Raw genomic sequence first — 24,479 nt, forward strand, 5'->3', positions numbered from 1 at the left:
ATATGACTTTTGAAGCCTTTTGAGCCCTTCAGAGATGTCCTAAAGCATGCAGGGGACTGCTGAGGGAAGCTGAATGTCTCTGTCTGTAATTTTAACTAGGCCCCTCCCACTCATATTACAACAGTGGAAAGCCTCAGGAAACTGTTTCTAGGCAAAAATCAAGCCAGCCATGTGGAAAAAACTAGGCCCCAATAAGTTTTATCACCAAAGCATATATAAAAACGATTAAACATGCCAGCAAATGTTTTATATTGCACATTAATCAAAGTATATACCTCTGATAGCAAGCCTGATACTAGTCGCTATTAAATCACTGTATTTAGGCTTAACTTACATTAATCCGGTATCAGCAGATTTTTTCTAGCAAATTCCATCCCTAGAAAAACTTAAACTGCACATACCTTATTGCAGGATAACCTGCACGCCATTCTCCCTCTGAAGTTACCTCACTCCTCAGACATATGTGAGAACAGCAGTGGATCTTAGTTACTTCTGCTAAGATCATAGAAAAACTAAGGCAGATTCTTCTACTAAATGCTGCCTGAGATAAAATAGTACAACTCCAGTACCATTTAAAAACAAACTTTTGATTGAAGAAAAAACTAACTATATTACACCACTTTCCTCTTACTACCTCCAGCTATGTTGAGAGCTTGCAAGAGAATGACTGGATATGGCAGTTAGGGGAGGAGCTATATAGCAGCTCTGCTGTGGGTGATCCTCTTGCAACTTCCTGTTGGGAAGGAGAATATCCCACAAGTAATGGATGATCCGTGGACTGGATACACCTTACAAGAGAAATATATGTGACAAATTTCCATGTAAATGGACAGGCCCCATATTTGGCCCTGTAACTTCCCGAAACCCCATAAAATCTGTACATGGGGGTATTGTACTCATGGACATCGTTGAACAAATATGGGTGTTTTATTGCAGTAAAATCTATCAGGATGATGATGATAATAAAAATGCTTGCAAAACATAACATTTAATTTTTCACAGATTTTATTCATATAAAATAGTTTATATATAAATATTTGATGTTAAAAGAAAGCCTTATTTGTCATCTAAAAAACAATATATAATAAGTGGGTGCACTTAATGTGAAAGGTAAATTGTGGTTAAACAAACATATAGCTCAAATTCTAGATTTTTGTTTACGTTCAGAACTTGAAAAAATTGCCTCTGTCCTGAAGGGCTTAAAGGGACACTGAACCCAATTTTTTTCTATCATGATTCAGATACAGCATGCAATTTTAAGCAACTTTCTAATTTACTCCTATTATAATGTTTTCTTCATTCTCTTGCTATCTTTATTTGAAAAGCAAGAATGTTAAAGGGACAGTAAACCTAGCAAATAATGTTATATAATTCTGCAGAATTATATAACATTAGCTTAGCGCGAGCTTTCTAAAGCAAAGGGTTAGAGGGATATTTTACTACAAAAACAGAACGCCGCTCCTGGTTCTACTGAGCAGGTCTGTTTTTTCTCCTAAGCGCATCGTGGCACGCTGTCTAATCACAGCCAGCCCGATCTCGCAATTAAACTCAATGTAGCTCGCTCCCGCTACCAGACCACTGTGTGCAGAATTATATAACAATATTTGCTAGGTTTATTGCCCCTTTAAGTTTAGAAGCCGGCCCATTTTTGGTTCACAACCTGGGTTGTGCTTGCTGATTGGTGGCTAAATGCAACCACCAATAAACAAGTACTGTCCACTGTTCTGAACCAATTGTCTGGCTCCTTAGCTGCCTTTTTTTTCAAATAAAGATAGCAAGAGAACAAAGAAAAATTGATAATAGGAGTGAATTAGTTGCTTAAAATTGCATGCTCTATCTGAATAATGAAAGAAAAAAATTGGGTTTAGTATCCCTTTAAATTTATTTCCCTGAAAAGTCAATAAATTTTGTTTTCACATGTTTACAAATCCTGAGTGCTTCCATTGATTATAATGTTCGCAGCAGCACCTAGTTTATATATATATATATTTTATTAAAGGTTTTATTTGTACAGAAAATGTGTTTTTTTTTGCACCATGGGAAGGCTAATATGATCTTCTTCCTAAACCAAGTCAAGCTACTGAGTGATTTATAGTAAAGTAAAGAAATATATTCTTCATAAACTTGCAACAAAGAACACTTGGATACAAGCACTTTATTTTATGTAAAAGAGAAGGAGCATTAAATAACGGGAAGTGGTGTAAAGAACAGAAGAAAATGTGGAAAAATAGCCCAGGAAAGAAGCATGAGCAACAAGAGAGAAATGAAGAGTGTGGAATGGAAGCAGCAGCCAAGGTGAATGCAATCTTCTCTCACATTAGAGACTAAGGTCACAATAAAACGTTGGTATTTCAGTGCTGATTGACTGGAGCTTATTTGTGGTAGAAGCGTTGGTTTTGACTGTGCTGCATGAAAGGAAGACGAGGAGTCTGCTGAGGGGAAGCCTGAAACCCAGACTGCAAGACAAATATTTCAAATGAATATTACGCATACCACACAGTATAACAAAATTGTCATCCAATTAAAAAAAATCAATGTATGTCTGTAACCATTACCTGTGTTTGAAAAATATAACATTTTAGCATCCTTTACTTTGAAGGCAGTTTATCCCACGCAATTATCCCATAACTGCTTAACTATATACTCACTTTTGTTGCCAACGGTTTAGACATTAATGGCTGTGTGTTGAGTTATTTTGAGGGGACAGCAAATTTACACTGTTATACAGGCTGTGCACTCACTACTTGTAGCAGAGTGTCATTTCTTCAGTGTTGTCACATGAAAAGATATAATAAAATATTTACAAAATTGTGAGGGGTGTACTGGGATACTGTATTATATATATATATATATATATTATATATTATATATACACACACACACACATCCACATACATATTATATGTAAATATTTATATATGGATGCATGAGAAATATATATATATATATATATATATATATATATATATATATTATATAGAAGTGCAGCGTCTCACGCTGCCATTTCTAGTCAATGTAATGAGACGCTGCACTTTGAGATCTCTAAGATTGTCTTGAAAAAGGCTCACCAAAGTAGCCGAAAACACTGACTTTTACATAATGTGATACATTGAATACAGATAATGTTTGGATGATATAAAGACCCGTGAGTGCCCTCCTTTGTGCCTGATGTTTTATTAACCCCTTAATGACAACTGACGTACCAGGTACGTCCTGCAAAAACTTGCAGTTAGTGACAATGGACGTACCTGGTACGTCACTTGTCTTAGAGAGTGCTGGAAGCGATCGCAATCGCTTCCAGCAGCTCTCAGGGTATTGCAGTGATGCCTCGATATTGAGGCATCCTGCAATACCCTTTAGAAAGCATCCGATGCAGAGAGAGCCACTCTGTGGCCCTCTCTGCACCGGTAGCGATGCGGCCGTTCGTTGGTGGGTGGGAGCTTACAGGGAGGAGGGTGGGCGGCCCATCGCTACCCGGCATCCGGTTCCTTCAAGTGCATTGTGCACGCCGGATGCCGGGAGCGTGCGGGGGGCTGCGTGCACGCGCGTGCGTGTGTGTGCGCGCGCGCAGCAATCACTGGCACTGCCACCAATGAATTTTGGTAAGAGGGAGGGGGGCAGAATTTTTTAAATAAATAATCAGGATCAGGATCTGGGGGGGGTGGGGTCGGGGGGGGGGGGTTTGGGGCAGCTACACTACAGAAAAAATAAAACATGTAACAAAACACTTTATTTTTTGGGGAAAACTGGGTACTGGCAGACAGCTGCCAGTACCCAAGATGGTGGCAATTAGGTAGGTGGGGAGGGTTAGAGAGGTGTTTGGGGGGGATCAGGGAGGTTGGGGGTTAAGGCAGGGGTCCATCACAGCTGAATAATTAAAAAAAAAAAAAAAAAAAAAAAAAAAACACCTTTTATTTTAGTACTGGCAGACTTTCTGCCAGTACTTAAGATGGCGGGGACAATTGTGGGGTGGGGGAGGGAAGAGAGCTGTCTGGGAGGGATCAGGGGGTGGGATGTGTCAGGTGGGAGGCTAATCTCTACACTAAAGCTAAAATTAACCCTGCAAGCTCTCTACAAGCTACCTAATTAACCCCTTCACTGCTGGGCTTAATACAAGTGTGGTGCGCAGCAGCATTTAGCGGCCTCCTAATTGCCAAAAAGCAACGCCAAAGCCATATATGTCTGCTATTTATGAACAAAGGAGATCCCAGAGAAGCATTTACAACCATTTGTGCCATAATTGCACAAGCTGTTTGTAAATAATTTAAGTGAGAAACCTAAAATTGTGAAAATGTCACTTTTTTTTTTATTTGCTCGCATTTGGCGGTGAAATGGTGGCATGAAATATACCAAAATGGGCCTAGATCAATACTTTGGGTTGTCTACTACACTACACTAAAGCTAAAATTAACCCTTCAAGGTCCCTACAAGATCCCTAATTAACCCCTTCACTGCTGGGCATAATACACGTGTGGTGCGCAGCTGCATTTAGCGGCCTTCTAATTACCAAAAAGCAACGCCAAAGCCATATATGTCTGCTATTTCTGAACAAAGGGGATCCCAGAGAAGCATTTACAACCATTTGTGCCATAATTGCACAAACTGTTTGTAAATAATTTCAGTGAGAAACCTAAAGTTTGTGACAAAATTTGTGAAAAAGTGAACAATTTTTTTTATTTGCTCGCATTTGGCAGTGAAATGGTGGCATGAAATATACCAAAATGGGCATAAATCAATACTTTGGGTTGTCTTCTAAAAAAAAATATATACATGTCAAGGGATATTCAGGGATTCCGGACAGATATCAGTGTTCCAATGTAACTAGCGCTAATTTTGAAAAAAAGTGGTTTGGAAATAGCAAAGTTCTACTTGTACTTATTGCCCTATAACTTGCAAAAAAAGCAAACATGTAACCATTGGGTATTTCTAAACTCAGGACAAAATTTAGAAACTATTTAGCATGGGTGTTTTTTGGTGGTTGTAAATGTGTAACAGATTTTGGAGGTCAAAGTTAGAAAAAGTGTGTTTTTTTCCATTTTTTCCTCATATTTTATATATTTTTTATATTAAATTATAAGATGTGATGAAAAAAATGGTATCTTTAGAAAGTCCATTTAATGGCGAGAAAAACGGTATATAATGTGTGTGGGTACAGTAAATGAGTAAGAGGAAAATTACAGCTAAACACAAACACTGCAGAAATGTAAAAATAGCCATTGTCATTAAGGGTAAGAAAACTGAAAAATGGTCCGGTCATTAAGGGGTTAATATTCTTGAGGAGTCACCTGGGCCATTTATGCAATATCTACGAGCGAGTGCATGAAACTGATGCAAGAGATATAGATATACTGTGTGTGTGTGTGTGTGTGTGTATATATATATATATATATATATATATATATATACACAAATATAAGAATTGGAGGGGAGAGATAATATATATACTTTTGTTTACAATAGTATTAATAATTCGATGTAGTCACATCAATTGGTGCAGACCCTTATAAAATTTTAATTTATCAAGCCTATTTAAGAGAGATAGAATTATGAATTTCGACAAATATCATATAAAAAGTAAGGGATATCAGCACTCTTTTTGAGAAAAGTCATAAATTTATTTATTTCAGAAAGAGATCCAACAAGCAGCGGACCTCTGTCCCATCAATGAGCAGAAACCTGCACATAATGAAAACACATTTAAAATAGATGCCTAGCACATAAAATTGACTGGCCAGTCTTATCTAATGTTAACTCAAACAGATAAAGTACCTCATATAGCAGACAGCTATATAGAGAAAATGCAATAACGTCTGCTCCTAAAATGGCAATCAAATGAAAGCAGTAATATGTAAATACATAGTAGCAGATTTACACAGGTATCTCTATAGCATAATTGCATAAAACAACAACATACAGCTGCCGCTGACATACTCAGCTAGGTTAACAAGATATAGCAGTCCCATAGATATATAGCAAGAGTTAACTGTGAAAGTCTGTTTGAACTTCCCACCTGTTTACAAGCGTGAGTCAGCTCTTGATTGTATGCACACCTGAGCGCCCCAGAGATGGTGGAGGAAAAGTGAGACGTTTGTTTGCTGGACCCGAAAAGATCCCTGCCTGTGTATGAGAATATGCACAAGTGAAAAATAAAGGGACTGGATGCAACTACTCACAGCCTGGATGTGAGCACCTTTGTTTTGTGTAGCCAGCCCTGGAAGAAGACATACAGCCTTGAAGAGGCGGAGTAGCGCTGGACTAAGCGCAGTGTATGTATGTATACCGGGAGATACAACAGGGGACTCACCTGAAGAAGCGGTAACCTAAAATATATGATAATTACAGTATATCAACCTGCCAGTAACTTTTAAGTTGAGAGCAATAAGGAAAGAAATACTGAAGATATTTGTTTGCTGTTTCAATTATACGGGACATGTTTGTTTCTACAATGGTGCTATATGAGTGCAGATATCTGCTAAGCTAGCAAGGGAAGTTCAAACAGACTTTCACAGTTAACTCTTGCTATATATCTATGGGACTGCTATATCTTGTTAACCTAGCTGAGTATGTCAGCGGCAGCTGTATGTTGTTGTTTTATGCAATTATGCTATAGAGATACCTGTGTAAATCTGCTACTATGTATTTACATATTACTGCTTTCATTTGATTGCCATTTTAGGAGCAGACGTTATTGCATTTTCTCTATATAGCTGTCTGCTATATGAGGTACTTTATCTGTTCGAGTTAACATTAGATAAGACTGGCCAGTCAATTTTATGTGCTAGGCATCTATTTTAAATGTGTTTTCATTATGTGCAGGTTTCTGCTCATTGATGGGACAGAGGTCCGCTGCTTGTTGGATCTCCTTCTGAAATAAATAAATTTATATGACTTTTCTCAATAAAAGAGAGTGCTGATATCCCTTACTTTTTATATGATATTTGTCGAAATTCATAATTCTCTCTCTCTTAAATAGGCTTGATAAATATATATATACACACATACATATACACATACACACATATACATATCTATATATATCTATATATCTATATACATACACACACACATATATATATGCCATGGTCCGCAGAGAGCTTCTAAAACATCAGAGGGATCTCATTGTTAAAAGGTATCAGTCAGGAGAACGGTACAAAATAATATTCAAGGCATTAGATATTCCATGGAACACAGTGAAGACAGTCATCATCAAGTGAAGAAAATATGGTGCAACAGTGACATTACCAAGAACTGGATGTCCCTCCAAAATTGATGGAACGACGAGAAGAAAACTTGTCTGGGAAGCTGCCAAGAGGCCTACAGCAACATTAAAGGAGCTGCAGGAATATCTGGCAAGTACTGGCTGTGTGGTACATGTGACAACAATAGCCCGTATTCTTCATATATCTGGGCTATGGGGTAGAGTGGCAAGACAGAAGCCTTTTCTTACAAAAAAAAAACCCATCCAAGCCCGGCTAAATTTTGCAAAAACACATCTGAAGTTTCCCAAAAGCATGTTGCAAAAGGTGTTCTGATGAAACCAAAGTTGAGGAGCGAGCTGCACTTAGTGCTATGGCGCGGTCGGGCCGGGCTGCGACTATACAGCTGGCCCGATGCGCTGACTAAATATTACAGACCCGCTCAGCAGAGAGCGGGTCTGTAAAAGCGCCATCATTTTTACATATTAAAAGGTAAAAAAAGGCTTTTAGAACTATAGCACTTAAATAATGTTATATAATTCTGCACTATGTGCAGAATTATATAACATTTTTAAGGTTTACTGTCCCTTTAAGGGTGTTCACACTTATGCAACCATATTATTTTTTTTTTTTTATTTCCCTTTACCTAAAAGATTTCAGTTTGTTTTTCAATTGAGTTGTACAGTTTATAGGTCACATTAAAGGGGGAAAAAGTTCTGAAATAATTACATCAGAAACCTGACATTTTAACAGGGGTGTGTAGACTTTTTATATCCACTGTGTATGTATGTATGTGTATATGTATGTATGTATGTGTATATGTATGTATGTATGTATGTGTATATGTATGTATATATATGTATATATATGTATATATATATATATATATATATATATATATATATGTATATATATATATATATATATATATATAGTAATCTGCAACATAGGACTGCACTCACTGGATTTATGTAAAAATCTCTTTAATTAGGTAACGTTTCGGAGCACGCAGGCCCCTTCCTCAGACCAGTACAAAACATGCAACTAAACACTGTGTCTTATAAACATATTAAGCCCCACCCACCACCAAATCAACTGTGAATTGCGCCAAAACTGGGGTTGTCATAGTGATAACCCCTAACCCCCTCAGTGTTACCATACTACTAATCACACAATTCCTAGGATAATTCATAAAAGCTTCAAAGTTGTATAGGTGGTACAATAAATGCATGAGCCACAAAATATGCATATTACTAAATGTAAGGCTAAACATCCATGTGTTCCAGTACATACATAAATGGATTCATTAGATAAGAGACATATGACTGCCAAAACAATTCATATTGGTGTAAATTAAACCTTCATATGTGATATATAGACATATATGGCAGTACAGCAGTGCATTACATATAGTCACATAGGTTATACATGTATTAGTCATTAAATCAGAATAGCACTGTGTAACCCTCTTATTGTATTGAACTGTGAGTTCATATTACAGTTTATGATGAACCGTTCCCACTAGGTGATAGTGTATCTGCAGCTCTCTATACAATCATATTTAGGGACTCGTACTGTAAACCCTTTAAGCAGCATTATTACTCTTACCTTAAGTATTACTTTATAACTTGTCTGTATATACATTGTGTTTTAAGGTCAGATTAGGCTCCAAATCTTCTGTAGGAAAGATTGTTGCATGAACAAAAACGTAGCTAAAAGAACGGGCCACTAAATTGTATTAGGCGCACAGAGAAGCTGCTCCGGCGCCCGTACTGCTCATTAGCATAGCGCATGGGCGTGTATCTGCGCGTCGTCATGGTGACCCAGCAGAGCGTTAGGCAATATGCGATCGTGACCGCCTGTGTTACATCGTGCTAGCTATAGTCAAAGCCTTAACATGGGACACACCTAAAGGAATATTCCTTTAGCAAGGGCATACAAAATAAAAAACATAAAACATAATTTATGTAAGAACTTACCTGATAAATTCATTTCTTTCATATTAGCAAGAGTCCATGAGCTAGTGACGTATGGGATATACATTCCTACCAGGAGGGGCAAAGTTTCCCAAACCTCAAAATGCCTATAAATACACCCCTCACCACACCCACAATTCAGTTTAACGAATAGCCAAGAAGTGGGGTGATAAAAAAAGTGCGAAAGCATATAAAATAAGGAATTGGAATAATTGTGCTTTATACAAAATCATAACCACCACAAAAAAGGGCGGGCCTCATGGACTCTTGCTAATATGAAAGAAATGAATTTATCAGGTAAGTTCTTACATAAATTATGTTTTCTTTCATGTAATTAGCAAGAGTCCATGAGCTAGTGACGTATGGGATAATGACTACCCAAGATGTGGATCTTTCCACACAAGAGTCACTAGAGAGGGAGGGATAAAATAAAGACAGCCAATTCCTGCTGAAAAAAATCCACACCCAAAATGAAAAACATAAGCAGAAGATTCAAACTGAAACCGCTGCCTGAAGTACTTTTCTACCAAAAACTGCTTCAGAAGAAGAAAATACATAAAAATGGTAGAATTTAGTAAAAGTATGCAAAGAGGACCAAGTTGCTGCTTTGCAGATCTGGTCAACCGAAGCTTCATTCCTAAACGCCCAGGAAGTAGAAACTGACCTAGTAGAATGAGCTGTAATTCTCTGAGGCGGAGTTTTACCCGACTCAACATAGGCAAGATGAATTAAAGATTTCAACCAAGATGCCAAAGAAATGGCAGAAGCTTTCTGGCCTTTTCTAGAACCGGAAAAGATAACAAATAGACTAGAAGTCTTACGAAAAGATTTCGTAGCTTCAACATAATATTTCAAAGCTCTAACAACATCCAAAGAATGCAACGATTTCTCCTTAGAATTCTTAGGATTAGGACATAATGAAGGAACCACAATTTCTCTACTAATGTTGTTGGAATTCACAACTTTAGGTAAAAATTCAAAAGAAGTTCGCAACACCGCCTTATCCTGATGAAAAAACAGAAAAGGAGACTCACAAGAAAGAGCAGATAATTCAGAAACTCTTCTGGCAGAAGAGATGGCCAAAAGGAACAAAACTTTCCAAGAAAGTAATTTAATGTCCAATGAATGCATAGGTTCAAACGGAGGAGCTTGAAGAGCTCCCAGAACCAAATTCAAACTCCTTCTTTGGTACAATGAAGAGATTTGAATAAAACCCCATCCCCCTGTTCCGGAACTGGAACTGGCATAATTACTCCAGACAACTCTAGATCTGAAACACATTTCAGAAATGCTTGAGCTTTTACTGGATTTACTGGGACACGGGAAAGAAAAAATCTCTTTGCAGGAGGTCTCAACTTGAAACCAATTCTGTACCCTTCTGAAACAATGCTCTGAATCCAAAGATTGTGAACAGAATTGATCCAAATTTCCTTGAAAAAACGTAACCTGCCCCCTACCAGCTGAGCTGGAATGAGGGCCGCACCTTCATGTGGACTTAGAAGCAGGCTTTGCCTTTCTAGCTGGCTTGGATTTATTCCAGACTGGAGATGGTCTCCAAACTGAAACTGCTCCTGAGGATGAAGGATCAGGCTTTTGTTCTTTGTTGAAACGAAAGGAACGAAAACAATTATTAGCCCTGTTTTTACCCTTAGATTTTTTATCCTGTGGTAAAAAAGTTCCTTTCCCACCAGTAACAGTTGAAATAATGGAATCCAACTGAGAACCAAATAATTTGTTACCCTGGAAAGAAATGGAAAGTAAAGTTGATTTAGAAGCCATATCAGCATTCCAAGTTTTAAGCCATAAAGCTCTTCTAGCTAAAATAGCTAGAGACATAAACCTGACATCAACTCTGATAATATCAAAAATGGCATCACAGATAAAATTATTAGCATGTTGAAGAAGAATAATAATATCATGAGAATCACGATGTGTTACTTGTTGCGCTAAAGTTTCCAACCAAAAAGTTGAAGCTGCAGCAACATCAGCCAAAGATATAGCAGGTCTAAGAAGATTACCTGAACACAGATAAGCTTTTCTTAGAAAGGACTCAATTTTCCTATCTAGAGGATCCTTAAACGAAGTACCATCTGACGTAGGAATAGTAGTACGTTTAGCAAGGGTAGAAATAGCCCCATCAACTTTAGGGATCTTGTCCCAAAATTCTAATCTGTCAGACGGCACAGGATATAATTGCTTAAAACGCTTAGAAGGAGTAAATGAATTACCCAAATTATCCCATTCTTTGGAAATTACTGCAGAAATAGCATCAGGGACAGGAAAAACTTCTGGAATAACTACAGGAGATTTAAAAACCTTATTTAAACGTTTAGATTTAGTATCAAGAGGACCAGAATCCTCTATTTCTAAAGCAATTAGGACTTCTTTAAGTAAAGAACGAATAAATTCCATTTTAAATAAATATGAAGATTTATCAGCATCAACCTCTGAGACAGAATCCTCTGAACCAGAGGAATCATCAGAATCAGAATGATGATGTTCAGTTAAAAATTCATCTGTAGGGAGAGAAGTTTTAAAAGATTTTTTACGTTTACTAGAAGGAGAAATAACAGACATAGCCTTCTTTATGGATTCAGAAACAAAATCTCTTATATTATCAGGAACATTCTGCACCTTAGATGTTGAAGGAACTGCAACAGGCAATGGTACTTTACTAAAGGAAATATTATCTGCTTTAACAAGTTTGTCATGACAATCAATACAAACAACAGCTGGAGGAATAGCTACCAAAAGTTTACAGCAGATACACTTAGCTTTGGTAGATTCAGCACTTGACAGCGATTTTCCTGTAGTATCTTCTGACTCAGATGCAACGTGAGACATCTTGCAATATGTAAGAGAAAAAACAACATATATATAAAGCAAAATTGATCAAATTCCTTAAATGACAGTTTCAGGAATGGGAAAAAATGCCAGTGAACAAGCTTCTAGCAACCAGAAGCAATAAAAAATGAGACTTAAATAATGTGGAGACAAAAGTGACGCCCATATTTTTTCGCGCCAAATAAGACGCCCACATTATTTGGCGCCTAAATGCTTTTTGGCGCCAAAAATGACGCCACATCCGGAACGCCGACATTTTTGGCGCAAAGTAACGTCAAAAAATGACGCCAAGAATGACGCAATAAAATGAAGCATTTTCAGCCCCCGCGAGCCTAACAGCCCACAGGGAAAAAGTCAAATTTTAAGGTAAGAAAAATGTTAAATTAAAATGCATTATCCCAAATATGAAACTGACTGTCTGAAAATAAGGAAAGTTGAACATTCTGAGTCAAGGCAAATAAATGTTTGAATACATATATTTAGAACTTTATAAACAAAGTGCCCAACCATAGCTAGGAGTGTCACAGAAAATAAGACTTACTTACCCCAGGACACTCATCTACATATAGCAGATAGCCAAACCAGTACTGAAACGAGAATCAGCAGAGGTAATGGTATATATAAGAGTATATCGTCGATCTGAAAAGGGAGGTAAGAGATGAATCTCTACGACCGATAACAGAGAACCTATGAAATAGACCCCTTAGAAGGAGATCACTGCATTCAAATAGGCAATACTCTCCTCACATCCCTCTGACATTCACTGCACGCTGAGAGGAAAACCGGGCTCCAACTTGCTGCGGAGCGCATATCAACGTAGAATCTAGCACAAACTTACTTCACCACCTCCATCGGAGGCAAAGTTTGTAAAACTGAATTGTGGGTGTGGTGAGGGGTGTATTTATAGGCATTTTGAGGTTTGGGAAACTTTGCCCCTCCTGGTAGGAATGTATATCCCATACGTCACTAGCTCATGGACTCTTGCTAATTACATGAAAGAAAGTAAAATTTATATTTCACACTGAGTGGGCTGAGAGCATCGTAGTGGATGTATATATATGTGTCACCACTGAATTACTGACATACATCTAAGTGTCTCATAAGGCTAAGCACATCATGCATAAAGTTTGTACATACACTTTATGTTAGGCACACTAAGTATGACAAGAGACTTTATCCCCTGCAATGTTGATAACCAAAATAATCCAGTAGCAATCAATAGAAATGTAGAAGGCTGTGTAAATCTTTATAGCCTATTCATCAATAAAACAGTCCTAGGGTTAGACTACGTGTGGAGACAGTTCAGATAGAACTGAAAGTTATTTACATTTGTGTATACAAATATTTAATAATAGTACAGTCTAGGACCTTGTGCCTGGACCCTCACAAGTCCATTCAGTAAAACCTCAAAATATATCATTGGTTTACTGTTATAAATGGCAATCAAAGTGACATCACGTTCTCCTGAATAGCTTAGTATAGGTTTAGCAATATAATGTTATTAGATTGTTAATGTCTTTAGGTCAAAAAAGGTCTGTATCAGTCCTACTGCAAACAGATCCTGTGTTAGGTTGCCAGGAACAAACACAGTGTACTCCAACTAGTTCAAGAATATCACAGGTGTCCCATTAATACCCATATGTCACGTATTTAAGTGACCTGCTTCCATCACTAAGTAGCCAACACACAGGCCCATAAGCGACACTTAAGTTGGACCCACCAAGTGTGTATCACACTAGGGCATATGAAACTCACTGGTTAGTTAACCAACTATAGTACGTCCAGGCAGGTCCAAGTCTTGTACCTTATCTGTGCTCCACTGGTCCAACATCAAGACCTGACTTGTGTCCCACAATCGCGGGTGGAATGCACCAGGTGCCTCATCACAAGACCGGAATGTAAAGTAGTCATTGTAGCTTAGTTTCAGAGGAAGCAGTGCCAGTCATTGGACATATTCAGACCTTTGGGGTATAGGGTACCAAGTCTATGAATCCATCTCGCTTCCATCTGGAGTAGGGTTCTATCCCTGTCCCCACCTCGTTTGAGGGACGGAACATGGTCAATCAAGATGAACCTTAAATCAGTTACTTTATGTTTGGCCATAAGGAAATGTCTTGCCACAGGTTGGTCCAAAGTTCCTTTATCCAGGGCGCTTCTTATGGCTGATCTATGGTTAGCCATTCTGAGACGTGCATTGTCTGTCGTTTTTCCTACATAAAATTGGCCACAGCAGCAGCTCAATAGATAGATCACATGAGTCGTCGTACAGGTGATATAATGTCTTATTGTGTACTTTTGAGTAGTGTGTGGATGTCTAAACACTTTACATGGGATCATTCCACTGCAAGTTGTGCATCCCAGGCATCTGTAGCAGCCCTTTTTCTTTGTCTTAAGCCATTGCCGTTTCATATAGCATTGCTGTGGGTCTGTAGCCATGAGTAGATCCCTTAGACTCCTTCCACGTCTATACCACATAATGGGGGGGTCCATATGTGTAAATGGTAAACTCTGGTCAGTCGCTAGGATCTCCCATCTGTTTCTGATGTTCTGTGCCATCTTGTCTTTCCCTTTATTATAGGTGGTGGTGAATATCATCCTTTCCTTTTTGGTCTGTGCCAGACGTTTAGACTGGTGATCCTCCTGTGATATTCTTGAACTAGTTGGAGTACACTGTGTTTGTTCCTGGCAACCTAACACAGGATCTGTTTGCAGTAGGACTGATACAGACCTTTTTTGACCTAAAGACATTAACAATCTAATAACATTATATTGCTAAACCTATACTAAGCTATTCAGGAGAACGTGATGTCACTTTGATTGCCATTTATAACAGTAAACCAATGATATATTTTGAGGTTTTACTGAATGGACTTGTGAGGGTCCAGGCACAAGGTCCTAGACTGTACTATTATTAAATATTTGTATACACATATGTGTTAATGTAAATAACTTTCAGTTCTATCTGAACTGTCTCCACACGTAGTCTAACCCTAGGACTGTTTTATTGATGAATAGGCTATAAAGATTTACACAGCCTTCTACATTTCTATTGATTGCTACTGGATTATTTTGGTCATCAACATTGCAGGGGATAAAACATAATTTATGCTTACCTGATAAATTCCTTTCTTCTGTAGTGTGATCAGTCCACGGGTCATCATTACTTCTGGGATATTACTCCTCCCCAACAGGAAGTGCAAGAGGATTCACCCAGCAGAGCTGCATATAGCTCCTCCCCTCTATGTCACTCCCAGTCATTCGACCAAGGACCAACGAGAAAGGAAAAGCCAAGGGTGAAGTGGTGACTGGAGTATAAATCAAAAAATATTTACCTGCCTTAAAAACAGGGCGGGCCGTGGACTGATCACACTACAGAAGAAAGGAATTTATCAGGTAAGCATAAATTATGTTTTCTTCTGTTAAGTGTGATCAGTCCACGGGTCATCATTACTTCTGGGATACCAATACCAAAGCAAAAGTACACGGATGACGGGAGGGATAGGCAGGCTCTTTATACAGAAGGAACCACTGCCTGAAGAACCTCTCCCCCAAAAATAGCCTCCGATGAAGCAAAAGTGTCAAATTTGTAAAATTTGGAAAAAGTATGAAGCGAAGACCAAGTTGCAGCCTTGCAAATCTGTTCAACAGAGGCCTCATTCTTGAAGGCCCAAGTGGAAGCCACAGCTCTAGTAGAATGAGCTGTAATTCTTTCAGGAGGCTGCTGTCCAGCAGTCTCATAAGCTAAACGAATTATGCTACGAAGCCAAAAAGAAAGAGAGGTAGCGGAAGCTTTTTGACCTCTCCTCTGCCCAGAGTAAATGACAAACAGAGAAGACGTTTGTCGAAATTCCTTAGTTGCCTGTAAGTAAAATTTTAGAGCACGGACTACATCCAGGTTGTGCAGTAGACGTTCCTTCTTTGAAGAAGGATTTGGGCATAAGGAAGGAACAACAATCTCTTGATTGATATTCCTGTTAGTAACTACCTTAGGTAAGAACCCAGGTTTAGTACGCAGGACTACCTTATCCGAATGAAAAATCAAATAAGGAGAATCACAATGTAAGGCTGATAATTCAGAGACTCTTCGAGCCGAGGAAATAGCCATTAAAAATAGAACTTTCCAAGATAACAACTTTATATCAATGGAATGAAGGGGTTCAAACGGAACGCCCTGTAAAACATTAAGAACAAGGTTTAAACTCCATGGTGGAGCAACAGTTTTAAACACAGGCTTAATTCTGGCCAAAGCCTGACAAAAAGCCTGGACGTCAGGAACTTCTGACAGACGTTTGTGTAACAGAATGGACAGAGCTGAGATCTGTCCCTTTAATGAACTAGCAGATAAACCCTTTTCTAAACCTTCTTGTAGAAAAGACAATATCCTAGGAATCCTAACCTTACTCCAAGAGTAACCTTTGGATTCACACCAATATAGGTATTTACGCCATATCTTATGGTAAATCTTTCTGGTAACAGGTTTCCTAGCCTGTATTAAGGTATCAATAACTGACTCAGAAAATCCACGTCTTGATAAAATCAAGCGTTCAATTTCCAAGCAGTCAGCTTCAGAGAAGTTAGATTTTGATGTTTGAAGGGACCCTGTATCAGAAGGTCCTGTTTCAGAGGTAGAGACCAAGGTGGACAGGATGACATGTCCACCAGGTCTGCATACCAAGTCCTGCGTGGCCACGCAGGTGCTATTAGAATCACTGATGCTCTCTCTTGTTTGATTCTGGCAATCAATCGAGGAAGCAACGGGAAGGGTGGAAACACGTAAGCCATCCTGTCCCAAGGTGCTGTCAGAGCATCTATCAGGACTGCTCCTGGATCCCTGGATCTGGACCCGTAACGAGGAAGCTTGGCGTTCTGTCGAGACGCCATGAGATCTATCTCTGGTTTGCCCCAACGTCGAAGTATTTGGGCAAAGACCTCCGGATGAAGTTCCCACTCCCCCGGATGAAAAGTCTGACGACTTAAGAAATCCGCCTCCCAGTTCTCCACTCCCGGGATGTGGATTGCTGACAGGTGGCAAGAGTGAGACTCTGCCCAGCAAATTATCTTTGATACTTCCATCATAGCTAGGGAGCTTCTTGTCCCTCCCTGATGGTTGATATAAGCTACAGTCGTGATGTTGTCCGACTGAAACCTGATGAACCCCCGAGTTGTCAACTGGGGCCAAGCCAGGAGGGCATTGAGAACTGCTCTCAATTCCAGAATGTTTATTGGCAGGAGACTCTCCTCCTGACTCCATTGTCCCTGAGCCTTCAGAGAATTCCAGACGGCACCCCAACCTAGAAGGCTGGCGTCTGTTGTTACAATTGTCCAGTCTGGTCTGCTGAATGGCATCCCCCTGGACAGATGTGGCCGAGAAAGCCACCATAGAAGAGAATTTCTGGTCTCTTGATCCAGATTCAGAGAAGGGGATAAGTCTGAGTAATCCCCATTCCACTGACTTAGCATGCACAGTTGCAGTGGTCTGAGGTGTAAGCGTGCAAAGGGTACTATGTCCATTGCCGCTACCATTAAGCCGATTACCTCCATGCATTGAGCCACTGACGGGTGTTGAATGGAATGAAGGGTGCGGCAAGCACTTTGAAGTCTTGTTAGCCTGTCCTCTGTCAGGTAAATCTTCATTTCTACAGAATCTATAAGAGTCCCCAGGAAGGGAACTCTTGTGAGTGGAACGAGTGAACTTTTCTTTTCGTTCACCTTCCATCCATGTGACCTTAGAAATGCCAGCACTAACTCTGTATGAGACTTGGCAGTTTGAAAGCTTGAAGCTTGTATCAGAATGTCGTCTAAGTATGGAGCTACCGAGATTCCCCGCGGTCTTAGTACCGCCAGAAGAGCACCCAGAACCTTTGTGAAGATTCTTGGAGCTGTAGCCAATCCGAATGGAAGAGCCACAAACTGGTAATGCCTGTCTAGGAAGGCAAACCTTAGGTACCGATAATGATCTTTGTGAATCGGTATGTGAAGGTAAGCATCTTTTAAATCTACAGTGGTCATGTATTGACCCTCTTGGATCATAGGTAAAATTGTCCGAATAGTCTCCATCTTGAACGATGGAACTCTTAGGAATTTGTTTAGGATCTTTAAGTCCAGGATTGGTCTGAAAGTTCCCTCTTTTTTGGGAACCACAAACAGATTTGAGTAAAACCCCTGTCCCTGTTCCGATCGTGGAACTGGATGGATTACTCCCATTAACAAGAGCTCTTGTACGCAGCGTAGAAACGCCTCTTTCTTTGTCTGGATTGTTGACAATCTTGACAGATGAAATCTCTCTCTTGGAGGAGAGTATTTGAAGTCCAGAAGGTATCCCTGAGATATTATCTCTAGCGCCCAGGGATCCTGAACATCTCTTGCCCAAGCCTGGGCGAAGAGAGAAAGTCTGCCCCCCACTAGATCCGATCCCGGATCGGGGGCCCTCAATTCATGCTGTTTTAAGGGCAGCAGCAGGTTTCCTAGTCTGCTTGCCCTTGTTCCAGGACTGGTTAGGTTTCCAGCCTTGTCTGTAGCGAGCAACAGCTCCTTCCTGTTTTGGTGCAGAGGAAGTTGATGCTGCTCCTGCTTTGAAATTACGAAAGGAACGAAAATTAGACTGTCTAGTCTTGGCTTTGTCCTGAGGCAGGGCATGGCCTTTACCTCCTGTAATGTCAGCGATAATCTCTTTCAACCCGGGCCCGAATAATGTCTGCCCTTTGAAAGGTATATTAAGCAATTTAGACTTAGAAGTAACATCAGCTGACCAGGATTTTAGCCACAGCGCCCTGCGTGCCTGAATGGCGAATCCTGAATTCTTCGCCGTAAGTTTAGTAAGATGTACTACGGCCTCCGAAATGAATGAATTAGCTAGTTTAAGGACTCTAAGCCTGTCCGTAATGTCGTCCAGAGTAGCTGAACCAATGTTCTCTTCCAGAGACTCAATCCAGAATGCCGCTGCAGCCGTGATCGGCGCAATGCATGCAAGGGGTTGCAATATAAAACCTTGTTGAACAAACATTTTCTTAAGGTAACCCTCTAACTTTTTATCCATTGGATCTGAAAAAGCACAGCTATCCTCCACCGGGATAGTGGTACGCTTAGCTAAGGTAGAAACTGCTCCCTCCACCTTAGGGACCGTTTGCCATAAGTCCCTTGTGGTGGCGTCTATTGGAAACATTTTTCTAAATATCGGAGGGGGTGAGAACGGCACACCGGGTCTATCCCACTCCTTAGTAACAATTTCAGTAAGTCTCTTAGGTATAGGAAAAACCTCAGTACTCGTCGGTACCGCAAAATATTTATCCAACCTACACATTTTCTCTGGTATTGCAACTGTGTTACAATCATTCAGAGCCGCTAACACCTCCCCTAGTAATACACGGAGGTTTTCCAGTTTAAATTTAAAATTTGAAATATCTGAATCCAGTCTGTTTGGATCAGAACCGTCACCCACAGAATGAAGTTCTCCGTCCTCATGTTCTGCCACCTGTGACGCAGTGTCTGACATGGCCCTAATATTATCAGCGCACTCTGTTCTCACCCCAGAGTGATCACGCTTACCTCTTAGTTCTGGTAATTTAGCCAAAACCTCAGTCATAACAGTAGCCATATCCTGTAATGTGATTTGTAATGGCCGCCCAGATGTACTCGGCGCTACAATATCACGCACCTCCCTCTGAGCGGGAGATGTAGGTACTGACACGTGAGGCGAGTTAGTCGGCATAACTCTCCCCTCGTTGTTTGGTGAAATTTGTTCAATTTGTACAGATTGACTTTTATTTAAAGTAGCATCAATACAGTTAGTACATAAATTTCTATTGGGCTCCACTTTGGCATTGCAACAAATGACACAGGTATCATCCTCTGAATCAGACATGTTTAACACACTAGCAAATAAACTTGCAACTTGGAAATACAATTCAATTAGAATAATATTAAAATGTACTGTGCCTTTAAGAAGCACAGAAGATCTATGACAGTTGACAATTAATAAATTGAAACAGTTATAGCCTCAATCCTTGTAAACAACACAACTTTAGCAAAGGTTTAATCCCATTAGCAAAGATAACAAATTCTGAAAGCAGGAAACAAATTACAGAATAAACGTTTTTTATCTCAGTCAAACTATAATTCTCACAGCTCTACTGAGAGAAATTACCTCCCTCAAAATAAGTTTTGAAGACCCCTGAGCTCTGTAGAGATGAACCGGATCATGCAGGGAATACAATGAGTTGCTGACTGAAATATTTGATGCATAGAAAAAGCGCCAAAAAACGGCCCCTCCCCCTCACACACAGCCGTGAGGGAGAACAGAAACTGTCAGAAAAACAGATTAAGCAACTGCCAAGTGGAAAAATAGTGCCCAAACATTTATTCACACAGTACCTCAGCAAATGAAAACGATTTTACATTCCAGCAAAAACGTTAAACATAATCTCTAGTTATTAAACAGCTTTATGTATTTCTTACAGTGTAATTCTAGTGAAGTACCATTCCCCAGAATACTGAAGTGTAAAGTATACATACATGACATATCGGTATGGCAGGATTTTCTCATCAATTCCATTGTCAGAAAATAAAAACTGCTACATACCTCTATGCAGATTCATCTGCCCGCTGTCCCCTGATCTGAAGTTTACCTCACTCCTCAGATGGCCGAGAACAGCAATATGATCTTAACTACTCCGGCTAAAATCATAGCAAAACTCTGGTAGATTCTTCTTCAAACTCTGCCAGAGAGGTAATAACACACTCCGGTGCTATTTTAAAATAACAAACTTTTGATTGAAGATATAAAACTAAGTATAATCACCATAGTCCTCTCACACATCCTATCTAGTCGTTGGGTGCAAGAGAATGACTGGGAGTGACGTAGAGGGGAGGAGCTATATGCAGCTCTGCTGGGTGAATCCTCTTGCACTTCCTGTTGGGGAGGAGTAATATCCCAGAAGTAATGATCTTTTCATACTTAGTGTGCCTAACATAAAAAGTGTATGTACAAACTTTATGCATGATGTGCTTAGCCTTATGAGACACTTAGATGTATGTCAGTAATACAGTGGTGACACATATATATACATCAAACTACGATGCTCTCAGCCCACTCACTGTGAAATATAAATTTTACTTTTTATTTTGTATGCCCTTGCTAAAGGAATATTCCTTTAGGTGTGTTCTATGTTAAGGCTTTGACTATAGCTAACACGATGTAACACAGGCGGTCACGATCGCATATTGCCTAACGCTCTGCTGGGTCACCATGACGACACGCAGATACACACGCATACGTCATCAACTTATGTAAATTAGCCATGCGCTATGCTAATGAGCAGTACGGGCGCCGGAGCAGCTTCTCTGTGCGCCTAATACAATTTAGTGGCCCGTTCTTTTAGCTACGTTTTTGTTCATGCAACAATCTTTCCTACAGAAGATTTGGAGCCTAATCTGACCTTAAAACACAATGTATATACAGACAAGTTACAAAGTAATACTTAAGGTAAGAGTGATAATGCTGCTTAAAGGGTTTACAGTACGAGTCCCTAAATATGATAGTGTATCTGCAGCTGATCTCTATACAATCACCTAGTGGGAACGGCTCATCATAAACTGTAATATGAACTCACAGTTCAATACAATAAGAGGGTTACACAGTGCTATTCTGATTTAATGACTAATACATGTATAACCTATGTGACTATATGTAATGCACTGCTGTACTGCCATATATGTCTATATATCACATATGAAGGTTTAATTTACACCAATATGAATTGTTTTGGCAGTCATATGTCTCTTATCTAATGAATCCATTTATGTATGTACTGGAACACATGGATGTTTAGCCTTACATTTAGTAATATGCATATTTTGTGGCTCATGCATTTATTGTACCACCTATACAACTTTGAAGCTTTTATGAATTATCCTAGGAATTGTGTGATTAGTAGTATGGTAACACTGAGGGGGTTAGGGGTTATCACTATGACAACCCCAGTTTTGGCGCAATTCACAGTTGATTTGGTGGTGGGTGGGGCTTAATATGTTTATAAGACACAGTGTTTAGTTGCATGTTTTGTACTGGTCTGAGGAAGGGGCCTGCGTGCTCCGAAACGTTACCTAATTAAAGAGATTTTTACATAAATCCAGTGAGTGCAGTCCTATGTTGCAGATTACTATATATATATATATATATATATATATATATATATATATATATATATATATATATATATATATATATATATACATATACACATACATACATACATATACACATACATACATACACAGTGGATATAAAAAGTCTACACACCCCTGTTAAAATGTCAGGTTTCTGATGTAATTATTTCAGAACTTTTTCCCCCTTTAATGTGACCTATAAACTGTACAACTCAATTGAAAAACAAACTGAAATCTTTTAGGTAAAGGGAAATAAAAAAATTAATTAATTTAGGTATGAAGGCTACAATTATATACCCTGCAACACTTAAAATTTTTCTAGAAAATGGTCAGATGGTATTGAGGGAAATGAAAGAAGTGAAAGAATATTTTAAGCAACAAGGGATTCCCTTTTAATCTGATGGCAGGCCAAGTATACTTATTGTATAGGTATCATTATTAAAGACTAAAATGAGGGATAAAGTAACAGTCAAGAGTATAGTGGTTATACCTATTAGGTTTGTTGAAAACTCTGTATGGAATTTTATAATTTTTTATAAAGGTAAGGGTGTATTGTGTTTCATGCTCGCACACCCCACCTTTCCCCCTTTTTTTTTTTTTTTTTTTTTTTCTGCTTCTTTGTTGTTGTTGCTGTCAGGTACCCATGGGCTGGCCGTCCCTCTGGGAGATGATAGAGCAGAATGAAGGGGTAAACTACCGCTCTATATCTAATTTTAGGATAAGCTGATGAAGGGCCACATAGCTATGGCCTCCTGGAATGTGGGAGGCATCACATCACCTCAAAAGCGGAAAAAGATACTAGCACAACTTAAGAAACACAAACTTGACATAGCCTTCATACAGGAGACTCACCTAAAGGAGGTAGAACTAGCTAAATTAAATATAGGATGGGTAGGTGAAGTGGTGGGAACCCCCTGCACACAGAGGAAGAAAGGAGTCGCATTTCTATTGAGTAAAAATTTACACTATAAAATCCTACAGAAGGAAATGGACCCAGGGGAAAGATTTATTATTCTCCAAATAGAGGTAGAGGGAATAGTCTTAACATTATGCAATATCTATGGGCCAAATAAACCGGACACAGCATTTTGGGATAGGTTACAAGTCAAACTTTTACCATTCTGCATGGAAAATTTAATTATAGCCGGGGACTTCAACAGGACTCTATACCCTGCATTAGATAGACTGTCACAGAAGATAAATAGAAACACACGAAGGGAAGCTAGACTAGCTAAACTGTTTAATAAGACACTCAGGGTCAAAGATATATGGAGGTCCCAGAACCCAGATGTAAAAATGTATACATGCGAATCCCAGGCTCATCAGACAATGTCTAGATTGGACTATTTTTTGATAGCAGAGAAATTGTATAAGTATGAGATAGTGACAGATATTAAAGAAATTTCAATTTCAGATCATGCTATTGTTACCATAGATATAAAAACGCGGAGTATCCAAGCAGCGGGCAATAGATTTTTTTTCCCTAAATACTTGGCGTCTAATGTGCAGTTTAAAGCCTGGCTTAAGATAAAATGGAAGGAATACTATAATTTTAACTATGATCCAGAAATTCGCACTGAAACTTTATGGGAAGCATTTAAAGCTGTGATAAGGGGAGAAATTAAAGGATATCTAGTTACACAAAAGCGTCTGTTCCTAGCTAGAGATACACAATTGGCGAACCAGCTCCGCAATGCATGTAACAGTTATATTAGTGACCCATCTCAGATAAGATGGGACTCTTACCAGAGGAAGAAGAAAGAAAGGGAGATATTTTTGGCACAAAAACAGGCACGAGAAGAGCTAAGGACTAGGTTCCGCTTCTATAGATATGGGGGTAAAGCAGGTCAATTTCTGGCCAACTTAATCAAAATTAAACAAAAAAAACCTTTGATTGAATCTCTTAAAACCCCCCAGGGCAAAATTACTAATAGTAAAAGAATAGACGATTTTATAATACAATTTTATAAGAATTTATATGCAGCACAAGATCTAAATTTGGAAAGTAAAGAGAATTTTTGGAGAGGACTAAAAACCCCCAAACTAGAGAGAGTGAACTTGGCAGAATTAAATAAGCCTATCTCCCTGCAAGAAGTCTTGGCTGCCATTAAGAAAGCACCAGCTAATAAAGCTGCTGGACCAGATCAGATCCCGGCAGAACTTTATAAATGTCTTAAAGATGAAATTGCTCCAACGTTGGTAAAATTATTCAATAATTATTACATAGATGGTATACCATGTTCTAAATATTTCTCAGCATCTCTAATAGCTCTAATTTTAAAAAAAGGAAAAGATAAAG

The 24,479-nt window shown here is 39.1% G+C and overlaps 1 protein-coding gene across 2 annotated transcripts in view; it reads right to left on the reverse strand.

Annotated features, from left to right (window-relative positions):
• Positions 1–987: 987 nt before the first annotated feature.
• The window catches only part of GPS2 (G protein pathway suppressor 2), an 84,366-nt gene continuing 60,874 nt past the window's right edge, over positions 988–24,479 (reverse strand). Inside the window, exon 12 of one of the 2 annotated variants that reach the window (XM_053718445.1) lies at positions 988–2,456. In XM_053718445.1, coding sequence (XP_053574420.1) covers positions 2,373–2,456 — 84 coding nt within the window. In that variant the 3' untranslated portion in view covers positions 988–2,372. The remainder of the gene's footprint in view (positions 2,457–24,479) is intronic. The other variant, XM_053718446.1, reaches the window with a different exon arrangement.

This window comes from Bombina bombina, chromosome 6 (genome assembly GCF_027579735.1).
Source record: "Bombina bombina isolate aBomBom1 chromosome 6, aBomBom1.pri, whole genome shotgun sequence".
NCBI classification, from domain to species: domain Eukaryota; kingdom Metazoa; phylum Chordata; class Amphibia; order Anura; family Bombinatoridae; genus Bombina; species Bombina bombina.